The sequence below is a fragment of the Dermacentor andersoni genome, chromosome 4 (genome assembly GCF_023375885.2).
Source record: "Dermacentor andersoni chromosome 4, qqDerAnde1_hic_scaffold, whole genome shotgun sequence".
In the NCBI taxonomy this organism is placed as follows: Eukaryota; Metazoa; Arthropoda; class Arachnida; order Ixodida; family Ixodidae; genus Dermacentor; species Dermacentor andersoni.
Genome location: NC_092817.1, coordinates 6805078 through 6824933, shown reverse-complemented (window position 1 = coordinate 6824933; position 19856 = coordinate 6805078). Strand labels below are relative to the sequence as shown.

The 19856-nt window shown below is 48.3% G+C and overlaps 1 protein-coding gene across 1 annotated transcript in view; it reads left to right on the top strand.

Moving 5' to 3' along the window:
• Positions 1-19856, top strand: part of Hpf1 (Histone PARylation factor 1) — a 47521-nt gene that overhangs the window by 11622 nt on the left and 16043 nt on the right. Inside the window, exon 6 of the mRNA XM_050182778.3 lies at positions 14562-14791. Coding sequence (XP_050038735.1) covers positions 14562-14791 — 230 coding nt within the window. The remainder of the gene's footprint in view (positions 1-14561; positions 14792-19856) is intronic.

Below are 19856 nucleotides of genomic sequence, written 5' to 3'. Positions count from 1 at the left end.
CGCTTGCCGAGAAGAGGGGGCTGGCTGAAAAGCCGGCTTGCAGCTCCAGTAAGTTTGAGGCCGCGGTTGTCGCTGTTAGGCTGCTGCGGCATGAAATGAAAATAACACTTTTGTCGCGCGAAGTGAATAAATACTGCATGTTTTTTTCCCCTTTCATCGCACTCTCTCCGATTTCTATTTTTGACAGGTAAGTGGGCGATCTCATGCTATTTCGGTTAAGCAGTACTACCGTTTAGTACATACATTTTCTGAGCTTTGGCCAACTACGATTTAACGAGGTTTCACTGTAGTAGGTATTCGATTCGTGAATGGAAATGTTAGAGCTTTCACTATTCGATTTGATTAGATGATGTTCGAGTATTCACACAGCCCTTTAAAAGAGGAATATTGATAGTATTGCTATCGATAGCACTGTTGATACTACTGCAATCAATCAAAATTCATAGTGCGATGGGCGACCATCGCACTGTAAGAATAGTTCGCACCCTGTGGGGCTTATCTTGTCCCCAAACAGTACCGTGTTTACTGGAACCTAATGCGCACTTTTCTTTCCAATAAAATGGGTCAAAAAATTGTGTGTGCATTAGAATCGAGTACAACCCTAAATCTGCATTACCGTATCGACATCGGCATTCCAAAATGTCCGCCTTGTATGCGCTTCAAGGCTAGCTGCAGTAGCTTCCTCCATGTGCTTAGGTTATTCCTTAGGTATGTGTGCTTAGGTTAGTCCACTGTCCGCTTTTTCATTTTCTGCATTTGCTCTATCGACATACAAGTGCCAACTGCAAAGACACGCCGAGTTCATCGCGATGCCGCAATTAAAAGTGATCACGTGTGCGGAGGCAGATGGAAATAGGGCTGCATCACGGGCGTTCGGAGTTCCCGAAACTTGCGCGCAGGACTGGCACAAAGCGGAGAGGTGTTCTACTCCGGCGGCTGCTGCGTATGGGGCTGCCATGCGGCCGCTATCTTGAAAGCGATCTACGAAGGAGACAGAGTCTACACATCTAGGCGCACTGTGCTGTGTTCTCGTTGCTTAGCTCACGTTGAAGCAAGAGGCCGCACAAAGGTCAATTCGCTTGCTCCTGCTACTGTACTTCCTCAAGCTTGTCTCATGTGTTGCAAATTTTGCAGCATTTTTGCACTCTCGAATTCACAGTTGCAGCAAATGGGCCGTCGGACCCTTCGTGTGTGTGATCTTTTTATATTTGGAGTGCTGAACTTCTCTGTGAAAACGCACATGCGGCAAGGACGGGGAACCAATCGCAAAGTGGATCATAGACACATCACTGTGGCCTTCCTACTTAATTTTTGTTTTGATAAAGTAATGCACTCAAACATAAAAAAATTTTATGAGAACAGTTTCTAAGTTGCTTTACTTTGTTGTTACCGAAGCGAACCAACTCCAAGAACAATTCAGTCCTCCGCTAAATGCTCGCAAATGCGAAAATCACAGCTGCCACGCCCAGTGCATGTGAAACGGTTATGCAAAGTTTGCATTTGCAGAAATCATAGCTGCGAAAAATGCAGTGTACTCTGCTGCCAAGCAAGACATTCTCATCCACTTACCCCATCTAGCCTCCGCAAGTGAAATTCCTTCCCTGCGTTCTCCCATACCGGATCTTGAGGATAGCGTGACGCTTATGTCACGGGCTCCTCGTAGTGGCTTTGATGGGACGAAGAGCCGGACTGCTCAAGTCGGGGACCAGACAAAGAATTTTTTTATTCCAGCGAGGGAAAACGCAGCAGGCAACTTACAGCGTTTGGTGCTGAGTGGCGCCCTGATGTAAACAATTCGAAACCAAAACTGGAAGCCGACACAGGACATTACATCACCTCTTCCTTGAGAGAAAGGTGCGCCACTCGTCATGAGTTAAAGAAGAACGCATGTTAGCACTGTAACATGCTTGTTTCATGATGACATCATTATAAAATAGAAAATTCAGGTACATGTACCTATCACAGATATTTTTTTTTTCTAAGCGGACACTTTGGCTTCCCCATTTTAAAAGAAATGCACAGCATGAAGATTGAAAATGAACATGATTGCACTACATTTCTGAAGAATTTCAGTATCCGTCTTGGGAAGATGACGAGATGCACACTTGCACACACAGATCACACATAATAAAGAGTTCACAGAGTACAAAAAGTAGACAGTGCAAACATCTGTGTGCCCACTGGGACAGCACTGATGGGTGGCTCATTTGCCCTGAGCCTGACTCAAGACAGCTCTGTGGCTGTCGTGAATTGAAGATTGTGCGTATAAAGCACTTTACACTCCTAGAAGTTGGGATAGTCCTCCATGAGGATGCTAAAGACCTAAATGAAGTTCAAAACTTTTTGGCCTGAAAGACAAATTAGCATGACGGTCAGTACCGTAGTGATAATGTGCGTACTGCAAGTTTACGCTACAAGAAACGTAAGGTATCCCCTATACCAGTAGTAACTGGAAGGAAAGGTGGGAAACTCTCAAGGGATGGGTAGTCACTGGAGTGACTCCTTTCAGTTGAGGTTTCAAGAAAATCCTGTCGTGCAGGGCATTTCACAAGTTTGAATGCATTCCAATGTTTGCCATTTTCAAGCTTGAAAGCATTGCAACCTACCCTACGGTAAATCTTAAATGGACCCGAGTATTTAGGACTGGACGTTCTCGAGTTACGTACTCGGTCAAGATCTCCTGGACGAAAGTGAGGGAATTTTGCTGCGCGACAATGGTCGACGTTGTGGGGAGATACGGGGTTCTCCTCCGTACTCTTGGGACAAAGGAACGACAACACAGTAGTGCAAACAATCACAAGGGCATTTATTGCACCTTTCATAGATCAATGCCTGCTAGCCGAGTTGCTATCCCCCAAAACATGCCGATGGGCGCGCGACAAATCTAGAAGTCCGACTTACTGCGACCGCATTGCGAATATGTTCGCCCCATGCTGGATCCCAACGCCTGGTTGTTCGCGTGTACAGTCACGCGAATGGTGGCACGTTCGAAGGCGGCCACGCGAGACGGTCTCGCAGAAGCATGGTCGGCGCACGCGCGGGCGGCACGTCCGCTCCCGCTCGCTTCCCGAACCCAAAGAGACCAAGCGCCTTCCTTTCGGCGCCCAAGTAACCTCGCCTGTCGGCGGCGTTAGCAGCGCAACACTAGCGCCATCTCTCTCACAGCGCCCCAACCACATCGACCGCCGCGGGCATCACGCAGGCCACGCGGCGAAGCCGCACTACAGGAGGCGCGCTATGCGGGAAAAACATCAGGGGAGGCGCGAGGGTCGCGCATCCCCACATCCCCCCAACCTTAAATCACTTCTTATTCCGGCGAAACATGTGACACGGTCTAACATCAACACGTGCTTCACGAACAAGGTGGTACATGCAACAGTGGCCGCGCCGGGGAAATGTCCACACGCTGTCCATAACATGCGAGCCGACTGACCTTGGGTACACCGCTGGCGTCCGCCGGTCACAGCAGCAGCTTTGCGACTCGACGGCACGATCCCAGGCCAGGACTCCGGAGACGACGACGCAGTAGTCGGTACGAGCAAGGATGGATGGATGGATGGATGTTATGAGCGTCCCCTTTGGAACGGGGTGGTGGCTTGCGCCACCAAGCTCTTGCTACTATGCTGCTTAATATCCTACCTAGGTTAACCAATGAAAAAACAAAAAACCCCACTATGAACTACCACGTCCAAATTTTCTGATACCCTATTGCGAACTGTGCTTTTGTACGTCTCCGTCTTTTGTCGTTTCCCTACTTTTCTTCCACCAATCCTCCAATCGCCTCTTACTGATGTCTATTGCGGACCTGTTTGCTTTACCACTGCTCCCGCTGAACCCAAGGGCGTCAAGGAGGCCAGTGCCTAAATCGACCGCTGGATAGACGTCTTCACATTCTAATAAAATATGCTCCGTCGTTTCCCTAGCTTTACCGCAGCAAGCACATGCTTCTTCTTCCTTCTTATATCTCGCTTTATAGGTGCGTGTTCTAAGGCATCCCGATCTCGCTTCGAAAAGTAATGAGCTTCCCTTTGAGTTATCATAAATGGTTTCTTTCCTAATTTCGTTTTTTTCCCCTTAAGTAGTTACTCATGGCAGGTTTCTTTTCCATTGCCGCCACCCATGAGATTAATTCAGCCTCTCTGACTTTCCGCTTGACCTTTGTTGCTGTGTTGCCCACCCCACAGGCCACATACTTGCTGGTAAGCTTCCTAGTTCTTTTCCTCCACTGTGAATCAATGTTTTGCCTGTACAGATACCTGAACACTCTCCCAGCCCATTTACTTTCCTCCATATTCCTCAGCCGTTCTTCATACTCAATTTTACTGCGAGCTTCCCTCACTTCAAAACTAGTCCAGCCCATATCCCCTTGCACAGCTTCATTTGTAGTCTTCCCGTGCGCGCCCAATGCGAGGCGACCCACTGACCTTTGGTTCCCGCCGAGTCCTGATTGTACCCCTGATTTAAAGCAAACAACCGCATTTCCAAAAGTAAGTCCTGGAACCATTACCCCTTTCCACATACCTCGGAGGACCTCGTACCTATTGTATCCCCATAGCGCTCTGTGCTTCATTATGGCTGCATTTCTCTTCCCCTTGACTGTTATGGTTTTTTCCTGTGTTTCCATATATCCGTTGCCTTCGTTTATCCATATACCAAGGTATTTATATTCTGTTACCCGAGGTATTTCTTGGCCCTGTATCTCCACTGTCTGTTCACTGTTTTCATTGAATACAATAACACCTGATTTTCTAACACTAAATTTCAAACCTAAATTGTTGCCTTCCTGTCCACAGATATTAGCCAGACGTTGCAAATCCCTTTGCTTGTTTGCGAGCAACACAATGTCGTCCGCATAAAATAAACCTGGGAGTTGCTGCTCTATTACTGTACCTGCCTGTTTGTATGAGAGATTAAACCCGATATTACTTCCTTCTAGCGCCCTCTCCATCCTCACCATGTACATCATAAACAGCAGCGGGGATAAAGGGCACCCCTGCCTCAGTCCCTTGTTGATATGAACTTTCTCCGCACTCCTCATCCCTTCCCATTCAACGCAAACAGTATTTTCTAGGTAAATCTCTCTCAAAAGCTGTATACAATCGTTACCTAAGCCTTCCCCTTCCAGAATATCCCACAAAATGCTGCGGTCTACGTTGTCGTATGCTCCTGTAATGTCCAAAAAGGCCACATACAATGGTCTGCTTTCTGCTTTTGATATTTCAATACACTGAGTAAGAACAAACAAGTTATCATCCAAACGCCTACCTATTCTAAAGCCATTCTGAAGCTCTCCCAAAATGCCATTATTTTCTGCCCATGCTTGAAGCTTTAATTTGATTGCCTGCATTGCTAGCCTGTATATTACCGATGTAATGGTCAACGGTCTATACGAGTGAATTCTGTCTTTCTCCCCCTTACCTTTATAAATTAAATTCATTCTACTTTGTCGCCAACTGTCTGGTATTCGTCTATCTTTTAAAGTTTTTTCAACTGCTTTCACGAGAGCTTCCTTACTTTTTGGTCCCAGTTCATTTATCAGCCTAACGGGAACCTCGTCTAGCCCTGTGGCTGTGCGCTTAGGAATTTTCTCTTCCGCTTTCTTCCAGTTTAAATTTGTAAGCACTAGCTCCTTTCCCCCTTGGGTCTCTTTCATGCTCTTTTTTTCCTCAAGTACAACCTTGTCCTTGCCTTGGAAAGGTTCGGCTGTTACTTTTTGGATGTAATTTATTGCTGCTTCTCCTTCCAGTCTGTTTTCGTCTTCGTCTAGGATATGTTGTTGTATTGTTGTTGCCTTCCTGCCTAATAATTTTATGTGATTCCAAAATATTCTAGGTGCGGCCTTCTTTTTCTCACGTATTTCTGACAACCAACGTTCACTTTCACCTTTTAATTTTGTTTGCACCAGTATTTGAACCATAGACTTTTTCTCCCGGTATATTTCCCATTTACTGGTTACTTCATCCTGTGGCAACTGCGCCTTCTTTGCCTGCCTGTGCTCTCGAGATGCTTTCTGTCGTTCGGCGATGGCTTCTCGTATCTCCTTGTTCCACCAGCTTTTCGGTTTCTTTTTTCCTTTCCAATGAACATGTTTCTCTTTCCGTATTTCTGTCGTTACTACACTTAGAAGCTCACCATATTCCCACCCCTTACTTGGCGACTTGCCAATTTCTTCCTCCACTCTAGTGACTATATTTGCTATTTGTTCAGCGTTCAAATTTGGACTGGCCATTTTGCTTTCGTTGCTCTCTTTCCCAACTACATATCCCATTTTCAAAATGATGCGTTTATGGTCACTCCCTATGCTGCTAAACCCTTCCTCATCGATGACCATTTCTCTCAACTTATCATGAATTCCTTCTGTCATCAGACAGTAATCAATGGTCGATTGCCGGTTTCCCACTTCCCACGTGATCTGTCCTTCACACTTAGGCCCTGTATTCACGATCACGAGGTTATGTTGCTCGCAAAGGTCTAGCATTGACTTCCCGTTATTGTCGGTATAGCCATCTAAATCCTGTATGTGGGCATTCATGTCACCTAATAGGACTATCTCAGCACCATTCCCGAAACCCCTAATATCAGCGCTTATGCATTCCACTAACTCTTTATTCTTCTCTGTGCAATTTATTCCGGTCCACAAATACGTAACTCCAAGCCAAGTTTCTTTCCCACTCATTGTACCTGATAACCAAAGATGCTCTTGACATTGTGAATTTACTCTTTTCCATTTGGCTCCCTGATGGATGAGCATTCCGACTCCCCCTCCCTTTCTTTCCGACTTAGTTCTGTTGCACCCTTCCCATACATAATTCTCAATAACTGGCGGCTCTTCTGAGTCTCTAAGGTGCGTTTCTGTAACCGCATACACCCCTATTTGTTCTCTATGTAACTGCTCCTCAATCTCTGCCCACTTTTCCTTTCTTCTGCCGCCCTGCATGTTTATGTAGCCTATTGCATGGCGAGCTCTTGTTCTTGCTTTCCTCCTTTTTCTGTTATCGACGGCGATGCTCTTCTGATGTTCCCCTAGGGGACCTTCTTCATTACTACCTACTCTGACCTCCTGAGCGCCCGCGGGCCCCCTAAAAAAGCAACAGCGCGACCCCCAAGTCGCCAGCCCACTTCTCGTGCTAGCCTGTAATTGAAGTGGATCCCATCTCGTTTAAAACCACCACAACTTCTCACTTCCCTGTTTACTTCGACAACCTCAAAGCCTTTCTCTCGGCTCATTTTCCATATTGCCTCATTGGCAGCCATTACGGCTCTTTGTACGTGACTGTCACGCACAGGCACCTCCGGCACTGTGCAAACCACGATCTGCACCTGAGGGGATAGCTTGCGCAAGTCGTCCACCCCCTTCGCCAAGCGCTGGGCTAGTCCTGGCCCTTTCCTGTTCAGGACGTCATTTAGCCCACCTGCTACTACGACAAGGTTGCGCACGTGGGCATTTTCCGTGAGCTTTTCTTTTGCTCGCTCCATGACAGAACCCAGTGTCTGCCCTGGAAATGTCCCTACCGCCACTCTTCTGTCGCCTTTCACCCTCTCCACAATTGCTTTTGAGCACCCAGCCATGTTTGAGTCGCCAGCGATAATCACCCTTTCACTCTCACCTACCTCTCCCTGCTTCCCGGCTTCCTGTGGCTGCAGCGTCGCCTCACTCGGGGCGTGTTGCGCTGCTTCGCGATAGCTACGTCGATTCACCGGCGGCGAGCTGGCGACCGCTTGCTTTGGCTCCCTGCCTCCCACTTCGCCCTCGCTTTGGTGTCCTGACTCGACATTAGCCGCTGCCCGAGTCTCAAGAGCGTTGAGCCGCCTTCGCAGTTCGGCGTTCCTTTCTTTCGCCTCCCCAAGCTCGGCCACAGTCCTCACCAACTGCGCTGCCTGGGCCGCCTCCACCTTGACGAAATTTTCAACCTTCGCCTGCAGTGCTACCCGCTTCTCCTGCTCCTCCCTCAGGTTTGCCTTAAGCTCTTCAAACTTAGCCGCCCAATTCCCTTCCAGTTTTTGGACGGCTTCCCTGACGCCCTCGCACGACCTGCACGTGAAGCTAGACCCCACCGCGTCTGCTAAATTCTGGAATTTAGTCTCGTCGAGGAAGCACCAGCGCAGGCACTCGTCGCACTGCACTTGCTCCCCGTCCCCCGCGGCCTTCACGTTTTTCGATTCCATCGCTAGGCCTACGTCCCTAGGCCCAACGAGCAAGTTCGCCAAATCACTCACGCAAACCCGACCTCGACCGCTATCCCAAACAAAAACGAAGAATTATCACTCCCTACTCCATGTAAGAATCCGAAGAGCTAGCTGAAAGAAATACCCCCTAGGCCTAACGAGGGAGCCGCCAGACCTAGACTAGACAAAGACTAGACTAGACCTAGACAAAGCCGGTACGTTTCCTACTCCTACCAAAAATTCAAAATTTGCGCCCCTATTCCATGCAAAAGAAAACACTTCAAAACACTAGCTAATAAAGATAAAAGAGTACTTAGCTACGAACGAAGTCGCTGAAGCCTCGTCCACAGGAGCGTCCGTGAGCCACGACCAACCACCACGGCGACCAACGACCGCACGACCGTCGGCGCAACGACCGTCGGCGCAAGCGTCGCTCGCGCCGACGCGCCCTGCTGGCAAGAGCCGCCGTAGCTGTCGGTGACCGCTGGCTCCTTTGTCCGCCGCCGAGGGTTGTGAGCTGAATGCAGGAGGCCGCCGAAGTCGCTGCGCCGAACTGGCCACAGCACCACCATCGCCCGGGGTGACTCGATCGTAGTCCGGGGCAGCAGCGCAGACGATGTGCAGGTGACAGCAAGCCAGGGGCGACTCGAATCACGCTGCGTGCACTCAACACACTCGACAAACACTAAAGTAGTGCAAGTGAGAGAAATTCTGCACGCACATTGCCCACATGGTACGATGTTCAACTCGGCTAGCAAAAGATTGGGCAGCTACTCAGATGCTAAGTTCACGTGAACGAAGCTCGCTTCCTTGAGCCGAACGAGTAATTTCAATTCGTGCGAGGCTAAATAGAATGAGGGAAGCAAATTGCAACACCTCCACGCCACGGTCCACCAGGTTGTGTCCCTCCACGTGCGACAGGCAGCTTCGTAAAGCCTTAGGCCTAAATCGTCGCTACCCTGACAACAACCGGCATCCAAAAACAACACCCAAAATGGGCGCAAAACAGGCAGCCGCGAGGAGACGTCAGCTCTGTGAGGTGGTCCTACTCCACTCAGTGCACACAGCATCCGAGTTGACGGCGCCCACCGTCCCAGACGGTGTCGGAGCGCCCGGTGCCAGGCCGCAATACCAGTCAGCCCGTCGTGGCACCCGTGGCCCGCGGCCACCCGGCTCCCAGAGCCGCGACTTCATCCGAGTCAAAGAGATAGAAGAAGCTATTTACATAAGAAATTCGGACCACCCACGAGGCTTCCGTACTCACTCGCTTCAGGCTTGCCACTGCTCCGCGGGCGCTCAGCCTCGCTCTCCCAGGATGCAGACCACGTGGCTCTCGTACTGACGAATGTCATTAAAAAAAAAAAAAAACACTTGCGAAAAGGCTTAGCATGTTGATAAGTTCAAACACACTACAGCCACCGTCGCCTCGCTCAAGAAAGCACGCCGCCGACGCTAGCGATCAAAATCCACGCTAGGCCTACGCTTCGGTTCAAAGGTCTCGAACGAAGCAAAACTGTTAAATCTATCGTCCGATGCCCCAAGAGCCCCACGTTGGGCGCCAGATGTGGGGAGATACGGGGTTCTCCTCCGTACTCTTGGGACAAAGGAACGACAACACAGTAGTGCAAACAATCACAAGGGCATTTATTGCACCTTTCATAGATCAATGCCTGCTAGCCGAGTTGCTATCCCCCAAAACATGCCGATGGGCGCGCGACAAATCTAGAAGTCCGACTTACCGCGACCGCATTGCGAGCGAATATGTTCGCCCCATGCTGGATCCCAACGCCTGGTCGTTCGCGTGTACAGTCACGCGAATGGTGGCACGTTCGAAGGCGGCCACGCGAGACGGTCTCGCAGAAACATGGTCGGCGCACGCGCGGGCGGCACGTCCGCTCCCGCTCGCTTCCCGAACCCAAAGAGACCAAGCGCCTTCCTTTCGGCGCCCAAGTAACCTCGCCTGTCGGCGGCGTTAGCAGCGCAACACTAGCGCCATCTCTCGCACAGCGCCCCAACCACATCGACCGCCGCGGGCATCACGCAGGCCACGCGGCGAAGCCGCACTACAGGAGGCGCGCTATGCGGGAAAAACATCAGGGGAGGCGCGAGGGTCGCGCATCCCCACAACGTAAGTCTTATCATTTCTGGCGTAAGAGCTGAATTCGCATGCAACCACTTCCTTAATAGCCTGGAAGCTGTATTCAGTATCCTGATCCCAGACAAACGGTTGTCCTTGCTTTAGCACTTTCCTAAGCGGTTCTACCAATTCAGCGTACTGCGGGATCAGATTAGAGTAGTATCGCGTGAGACCAAGAAATGAATGCAGAGACTTCTTATCAGTTGGCTGCGGTGCATCAACAATTGACTTCACTTTGTTTGCCAGTGGCGAAATGCCGTTTGCACTGAACCTATGTCCAAGAAAAGTGAGCTCTGGGACACTGTATACACACTTTGCATTTAACTCCATGCCAGTAGCTGAGATTCTGGAAAGCACTGTTTGCAGAATTTTATCATGCTCAGCTTGTGTGCAGCCCCAAATCAAAACGTCACTTAGGCAGCACAAGGTACCTGGAAAGTCTTTTAGAACAGATGACATTATCTGCTGAACAGCGGAAGGTGCAGATGCCAATCTGCAACACACACACTTGAAGCGAAAGAGACCGTCATGAGTGATGAAAGTAGTAAGCTCGTGGCTTTTCTCGGCCAGTAAAACCGGACGATAAGTGGACTGCAAGTCCAACTTCCTGCAGATAGAAGCACCAGCGAGTCAATGCAACAGTTCGTCAGCCCTCGGTAGTGGAAAGGCATCTATGATGATAGCCTTGTTATGTTCTCTAAGATCGATGCAAAGTCGAATGGAATTGACTTTCTTCCGAACGACGATAAGCGGAGAAACCCACTCGGACACAGTGACTCGTTCGATATCAGCTGATTCCAGCCGTTGCAGTTCGGCAGAGACTTGCAGTGCGGCGGAGGACGCAGTTTAGGTGAGACTGGCTGCATTGAAGCTCGAAGACGCACATCGTGGATGAAGCCCTTTACAAGTCCCAATTGTCCTGAGAACAGACGGGCAAACTCTGATGGAATGTTGTGCGGAAGAGACGGAAGCTGAACGCTTGGGTCAGCTGGAGCTCCTGACACTTGTTGGCATGTAGCAGAAACAAGCTGGGTTCGAGCAGGGAACTGTCGATGCGTTCGGTTCCTCGAATGGCAAACTGAAGCATAACGTCCCACTTTTCTGCACGCACGGCAGGAAACGTGCTTGGCTGGACAGCCTGGATCAGATGCGATGTGTTCAGGTGAACAACATCGGTGGCAATGGACTGCAATGTCTCGACTGGCTTTGCGGAGTTCGGGCCGGGCGCCATGTTCCATGTTAGTCGGCCTCCTCAGGTCGCGACTTTTTGCCATGCCGTCGAGCGCCATCTTGAAACCGCTGGGTCGAAGGAGAAGGGTGGCGGGAACCGCCATCTTGCACGCCCGGGCGAGGAAGGAGATGGCTGTCGACGCCATCTTGGCGTTGCGTCGAGACATGCTGAACAGAGGAGCTTTTGAAGACTCGAAGTTCTTTGTGAACTTGCTGTACGCTTCGTCCGATTTCCTGGGCTTTCTTGAGTGTGAGGGACAATCCTTCGTAGAGTAACCTTTCTCGTATTCTTGCTGATGTGACACCTTGCAGGATTTGGTTGCGAAGGGACTCGTCGTGCCAAGTGCTGAACGCACAAGCAGGCGCTAGCCTTTGTAGCGCGGTGACGAAGTCCTGAAAGGTTTCCCTGGGTAGTTGCTTCCCACCCTGAAGATAATGCGGTGCACCAGGGGATTGGTGCTTTCTTCGTAATGCTGGTCGAAGATGCGAAGAATGTCTTTAAACGTAGTAGACGTCAGGTCCGTTTGGGATGTGAGGTGGTAGTAGAGACGCTGCCCCTCGAAGCCTAAGTTGCTGAGTAATATGGCCTTCTTCCTCTCGTCTTGTAGTGCCTCACCTTCGGTTGCCTTGAGAAATGTGGAAAAGTAATGTTTCCATGTGAGCCACGGTACCGCATGAGTACCTGGTAGTGCCAGGAAAGGCGGCATGGGGGGTACGAACGCCAGGCTGGGCACTGAGAGCAAAGGCGGGGGAGTTGCGGTTGATGGAGAAGGAGACGTAGATGCGGCGTCTTGCATGCCGGAAGCAGGAGAGCAGCAGAAGTAGAACGGCAAGGGCACGTAGGAAGTAGAGTAAACTGTTTACCTCGTCGCCAGTTTGTAGTGGCTTCGGCGGGGCAGCCGGACAGAGGACCTATGGCAGGAGGCCTAAACGGCCGGGGTGCGCAGCGCCGCAAAGAAGAGCCGGACTGCTCAGGTCGGGGACCAGACAAAAAATCCTTTATTCCAGCGAGGGGAAACGCAGCAGGTAACTTACAGCGCTTGGCACTGAGTGGCACCCTGACGTAAACAATTCGAAACTGAAACTGGAAGCTGACACAGGATATTACACCCCGCCTTCATTTTTTTTTTCTCCTCGCTTTCTTTTTTTTCGGTGCCGTGCACTTCTGCTGACACCGTTGCGCACGAACTGTTGTGATTGTCTCGTTTCGCGCAGCGCACGATTTTGCACGCTGTGCACAAGGACACATGACTAGCGGTATAATTCAGTGGTACACGAATACTGAGGCAGAACAAGCGGATCACAGAGCATGCACCACTGTGGGAACAAGCAGACGAAGTTGAAGTACATCTCTCTCACTTCGGTGCGAAATAAAAGCAAAAACATGCAGACATTCTGTTTGTATGTTTTATTATTTCTCTAAACTTCAATTCATAAATTCAAGCAACAGATCACACAAATAACAGGTGTTGCCTTGAATAATTCTTGAAGTCACGTGTTGCCACGAGCGACTTCACACTGCCGACACGAGTACATAGGGGGAGGGACACGAGTATGTCACCGTCCGGCTTGGAGCGTGGTCGCCGCGAGGGAAAGGGAAAATGGAGTTCGGATTGAAATTTCAGACCTTTCCGCGGCGCGCAGCGATGTAATTCTTTGCAAACACGATCGTTAGCGTGTATTGTATGCTCTGCGCTTGTCAGCTGAATATGGCCAGACCTGGTGAAGGGCCCTTTAAAGGGATACTGAACAAAACTTTTGCCACCAAGATTTTTCAGCCCAAATGAAAGCTTGGGTGATAAAATTGTTTGACACAACCTTATTTTCAGGCAGAAACTAGCAGAAAATAATTGATTTTATGCTTTTTTTGCAAAATAGGCTTCTAGCGGCCGTGCCATGAACTTGCGACATTTCTGTGATGTTGTCTGTGCCTGATACCGGCATGCCAGCCATCACTCGCGTCTCTTCACCAGCATGTACGGCAGAGACCGATGTCTCAACAGTGCAGTTGCTCATAAAGCGGAGCTTGTGCCCAAGCTTCCTGTAGTGTCTGCAGGGGATGCACCACAGCGCTGGTGCAAGTGAAAAGTGGACCGGTGCAGACGCTGAACGGATACCACGGCCATTCTATGTATACACTCGCTATTGTGCAAGGGTCGACTGCCTGTATTGGCGTGTGAATATTGTCGACACAACGTTCAAATCGCTGCCCTGTTTCTGCACAACTTCAGAAACTTCAGCACGAACAATTTTGAAACAGCTGCAACACCTTCTTTTATTTCCAGCTGCAACTGCGTTTGCAACAGCGGCTTAATTCATTATTCGAATTGTACACTTGGACTACTCCATTGTTAGAAACTGACTGCAAAGCAACTTCGCGTTGCACTTTTATGTAAGCGTGCTACTTGTGCAGTCGCTTTCACCCGCACCTTGCTTGGTTGTGAGCTCATGAAACATTGAGTCGGACGTCAGGCAAGCGCCGGCTGCCCACTTCTGTTGCTGCTGCTGCAAGCCGGCACACATGATGTCATTGCAGACGGTACGCAGCTCCGCATGAACCGGCATGCAGCCGCACGCTCACAGTCGTCCAAAAATCCGCGAAAGAAATAAATGAAATAAACACTGTGTATCGGAACAGTAACATCATCTCAGTTGAATTTCGATGCTTCCCTCATTTTTTAATATTTTTTTTTTCACTATTCCTTTAACGAGCTGACGATAACCCATGGAAACCACCTGCTATAAAGATGGCAAAAGCCTCCTGTTTCCTGGAAGAAAACTGGAAAGCAGTACTTTCTAAGCAATCAGAAGATTTCCTTTAAGCACTTTGCAATTTCCTCAGCTTCAGAGGCAAAAAAAGCATTTAATTCTATTTGAGAGACATTCTATCGATAACCACCATGGCCTTATTTGTCGTGTCTTGTCTTTTTGCATTGTCAAAAAAATTTGTGAGAGAATTTTTATGGAAGTATTTATCAACTTCATTATTGTCACAGTACGGTTCTCCATTGCACACTTTCTTTTCCAGCAAGGAGATTTCCAAGGCCCTGAAGAAATGTGACAACTCGCAGGAAAAGACAAAGCTGCGCAAGCTCAATGGGGCACTAGTAGAGTTTGCTGAGGGAAAGGGCCACTTGCTGCAAGAGGCTTCCAAGAAGCGGCCTAAGCCTCAAAGTTCTGCTTTCCATGGTGCTGGTCTTGTGGTTCCTTATGACAGCAAAACTAGTGTTGGCTACCGCAAGATGCCTCTGTCAGACAGTAAGTGTTCCGTCACTCTTAAGGCCCATTCACATTTGCAAGTCGTAAAGGGCATGTGACTATCAGTTGCCTGTGACCAGGCAGTAGCTCGGCAACGCTGAGTTTAACACTTGCAAGTGTGACCTCAGTGACCTGCAGGTCGCCGTCTCATTTGAAACGAGAACTCTTGAGAACATTGTCGTTTCGTGTTTGCTGCTGGCAATGACAACCAGCTGCACAAAGTATTGTGTGCTGCTTCCGGGGCCTTGCTGATTGGTTTAGCAGTTTGCGACTCACAATCGCCAGGCTGGAAATTCAAGCAGCTTGCAACTGGCCTGCGACCGTCGCTTTTCGACCAATGTGACCATTTGCGACTGTTGCTTTTCGACCAGTACGGTCGCACAAACTCTGCAACTCGCAAGTGTGAATGGGCCTTTACTCTTCAAGTGGCTATGTCCCACTTCTCTATGGGGCTGCTGTGGTCTTGTCGAGTTTCTTCCACTTCAGGTGCCCCTTCCCCAGTGTCTTTGTGTTTCATATTGACACACGTGTACATTGCTTGTCTACTTTTCGGGGACCATTTTTTACTGTCGAGCCACTGTTACAAAGTTATTTGTTGGTTCAAGACGTGCCTACATTGCGGTGGCAGGTCAGTAGGAGTACGGGACAACCTGTCCCGTGCCCAGGCAGTTAGCGTCGGAGTGTTTTTGTTTGTTCTTGCAAATCACAGTGATGCTGAATTCTTTCAGTCTGAGGCTCCATTGCGTGAAGTGGCCTAAAGGGTCTGTCAAGTTTGCCAGCCAACACAAGGCATGTTGGTCACTTAAGATTTTGAAGGGCCTGCTGTATAGGTAAGGTCCAATTGATGGCAAGCTACTCTTTCTGTTGTAGAATAATTGGCTTCTGCTTTCGTTAATGACCAGCTAACTTAAGCTACAACTTTTGAAGCATACTCAGGCAGTTGATGAAAAAGACAAAACATAATACACAGAGAGGGGACTGGGGGGGGAGGAGAATAGTGAAGTTAGAAATGGTGACGTGAAGAGTACTCGTACTCTGAAGAGTACAGTTCTTTATGTGTGGGCTTGTTACAATCTTTTCAAGTATGCCTTTCCTTTGGATTAGCTAGGCACTGAGGCCTATGCTACTTGCAAAGAGATGCTTAACTAATTAGATTGTGCATGTGACACGAATGGTGGTGTTGCATTTTGAACATATGTGAGCATCTGATTACACTGGAATGTACGATGAGTCGTGTATAAACATCTGGCGTGCTTAACCTGTAAGTCAGATTTTGATGAGTGACAACTATGTTTGCCGCTATTATTGTTTTTCTGGGCACAAGTTCGCCCTGTAAAGAGTTAAGGGGCACATGGGTTGTTGAGATAACTTTGTTATTTCTTCATCAAATCTGATAAATCTGCACATGCTCATTCAGTGTTTTGTGTTTATTTTGAATATCAAATTATATTTTGCATATACGTAGCAGTTGCCGAGATAATACTTAGCTTCTATTGTTTGCTGAAACAATTAAAGTTTACCTGCTAAAGGGAAAGTTGCAAACAACGTATAGTTGCATACTACAGTGCATAAGGATAGCAATGCTAGAAACACATACGAAATTGAACAGTTATTTGTAATGTTACAGGCCATTGAAGTTCCATGTTCACAGTATGAATAATAAGAGCAAATGTATATGTAAATAAAAAAAATTTGGAGCTGAAAATAAAAATACCTGCTCTCACCGTTGCTTTCTCAATACATTTGGCTTTGTGCTGCAAAAAAAAAAAAAAAAAAGGCTCTAGCTGTCCTAGACCCAAAGATATTGATATAGCAAACAAGCAAAGTGACCAAAAACTATGTTTTGAGAAAAATTTGAAAAAAATGACTACCATTCCGCTCTGCGAAGATGGACTGGCAGCGAAAGCACTTTGCTTTCTATTTGAGAGCCTTGACTGCGGTCAGCTTTCATTGATTGAACGACTGTCGCCGTGTGCCGCGGTGACGAAGCGCGAAGACATTCTGGCAGCACGATGCGAATGATGAACGTTGACCAACATGAGTGGTTGCCGGGAACGTCTCGTACAATTCCGATCCTCATCAGGTCGTTCTCGAACCACAGAGGGTTGCACATTCTGCAACTAAATCCGAAATGTTTATGCTGAAAGTCTCGTCGGAACTTGGCATCCGCACCTTCGAAGTCGTTCATTTGGTCCATCTGGTACCTGTGGCGCCGTTGCTCGTTCGGAGGTGCCCGGGCTCGCGATTGTCGTTTTCGTTCAGCATCGCGGGAACGTTCTTCATCGTTGGTCATTTTGCGCCGGCGCCGTTGACATTCTCGTTGCTGTTCCCTCCAGCACTCCTCATACCCATGTTGTTCTTAATTTTTTTTTTCAAAAACATCCGTTCTTACAAGTGTGCCGGGGGACCTCTTTGGGTCCCACGTGTGACTATAGTCGGATACAACTTTAGAAAAAAGGGGGCGTTTACTCCTCCGAGGCGGATGCACGCGAACATCCACCAATGGGCGCGCACTCTGGACCGACGTCATGCGCCGGACGGCCGGTGACCCCGCCATCGGAGAAGATGGCCGCCCGGCCATCGAACTGGGCCAAGTCGCGTCAGCTGTGCGCGTCAACGCCTCGTCTCAGTGAATTCCTAAACTGTTTGTGATTCTCTATCATGCCGGAAATATTACTGCGAGCTTACGATGCGGCATTTGTGCCGCATGCGTTTATTCTAAGCCATGATCCGGCGAAGAAACATTGCAGCGAGCATCGCTGACGCTGCACTACGCTTTGCCTAAAAACAGGATCCCACGGCGACCGCTGCAAACACACATCCTGCCTGTTTGTTTCATGTCTGTTTTATTTCGTTCCCGAGTGAAGTTACGAGGAGAAAAGTTTGCCAAAGTCTGGTGCCTACTGTCAGCGGCGGGTGTGTTCGGGTACTGTGTCGCTGGCGTTTCTCGTAGGACGGGGTGAAGTGATGGAGCAAAACCATTCTCAGGAGAAATGAGAAAAGCGTGCGCGCATGAAACAAACCTACGAGCGTCTCAACAGAAAATATTTGGAAAAGAAGCCTCCAACGCAAAGATTTGTCGCCGTCAACTTGGCGTGAGCGATCGTTTTCAGCAGTGAGATGGCCGAGCGTCTAGGCGGTGCTCAAGCGTTGTGTAGCACCGTCGATTGATGCTTTCCACCAGTGCTCACCGCACGCGCAAGCTGTAGAATGCATGCTGTGGCACAGTCACACATAAGTTGTGTTTCCAGCGCTCGATGTGGTTTCCCACAACATAGCTTCGCACTGCTTTTCGATTCTCGTGATATGTTGCAATTAAAAATTCCCAAGACATTGTTAAGAGAACGGTTAAAAAAAAAAAAAACACGACAGGTAGGCACATCAGCTTGTGAACCCGCTCCTATAATACCTCTACCCAGGTCTGTTTGTAAATGTGTGTATGTTTTCTTGCGTTTGTCAAATTTTTTTATTTCCCACATTTCTTTACATTTGTGTTTTTCTTAGTTTTCGCGTTTGTGTGCCTGCTTCCGTGCATGTTTGCGCTTACTCTTATTTCTGTCCTTTTATTTTATATTAGCATTTGTTTTGGCTAGTTTTCTTTCAACAAAGTCTTTACACATTTTCATTAACGCATCTCATTCAAAGCACTAACTCCTGTACACTGCAGGGCTGGCCTCTTCCATCTCATTAAAACCTTTCTCACTGGTCTACCTCGTCTTCTCAATCTGCCTACTCGCTGTGTTTTCTGTCCTTGCTTCTTGTGTTGTTGCTGCAATGTGATTAACCAACTTGCTCAAAACAAATTTTGATCGCCTATGAAAACAGAAAGGTTTAGAGATACATTTTCTTAAAAGCATCATGTGGTTGCACAGCAACTTTGCCTCTTACTTCTGTTCATGTTTATGCAACAGTACATGTGGCAGCTCGCCAGAAGTGCACATGAAAGGCTGCATATTGCAAAGCAACACCTTTCTATGCTGTTGCATTTTTCATGCATTCAGTCTTAGTAAACAGACGGTTTCGCTGCCCATCACATATGATGGTAAAAGTTCTCAACACGAATAACATAGTGCAGTGGGGAGTCATTTCCTGTCTGACGCTTTCGTCGTTGCAAAGACATTTTTCAGTGAATGGAGCCCAGCAAAGCAGTGCACTGAGAGCTTTTGCAACTTTCACCATTTATCACTTCACAAATGTCATTGTCTGAACCTGGCCGTCCATCACTATGCCGATGGCTTGTGAATTAAATAATTGCCTTAATAAAACACATTCAACTTCACTCAGCATTTTTTAGTACAAACAATGCTAGCAGAGCTATTCAGGGTGAATAATTGTGCTTACATTGGTGTTACTTGCCCGGTCAGATAAACAAATACAACAATGGCTGCAGTATGACTGTGATTTGATGTGCAGACTGCAAACGGTGCCTTTCAAGCGTGCCCTCGACTACTGCTATTAATAGTTACCCGAATGAGTATTTTGGGCCTAACTAAGCTAATGATGTTTGATAATTGTTCTCTCATTCGCATTACTTGCCTGGGTCAGGTAACCAAAATAAACAATGCCACCACATGAATGTTTGTTTGCATGCAAGCTGCCAACAGTGGCTGTCATTTTCACGTTGATTGCTGCCGTTTCGCCAACAGTGGCGACAGCTTGAGTGCGCTTTGACGTGGAGACTGCTAATGGTGCCTTTCAAGCGTGCCCTCGACTACTGCTATTAATAGTTACTCGAATGAGTATTTTAGACCTAACTAAGCTAATGATGTTTGATAATTGTTCTCTTATTCGCATTACTTGCCTGGGTCAGGTAACCAAAATAAACAATGCCACCACATGAATGTATGTTTGCATGCAAGCTGCCAACAGTGGCTGCCATTTTCACGTTGATTGCTGCCGTTTCACCAACAGTGGCGACAGCTTGAGTGCACTTTGACGTGCACACTGCTAATAGTGCCTTTCAAGCGTGCCCTCGACTACTGCTATTAATAGTTACTCGAATGAGTATTTTGGACCTAACTAAGCTAATGATGTTTCATAATTGTTCTCTTATTCGCATTACTTG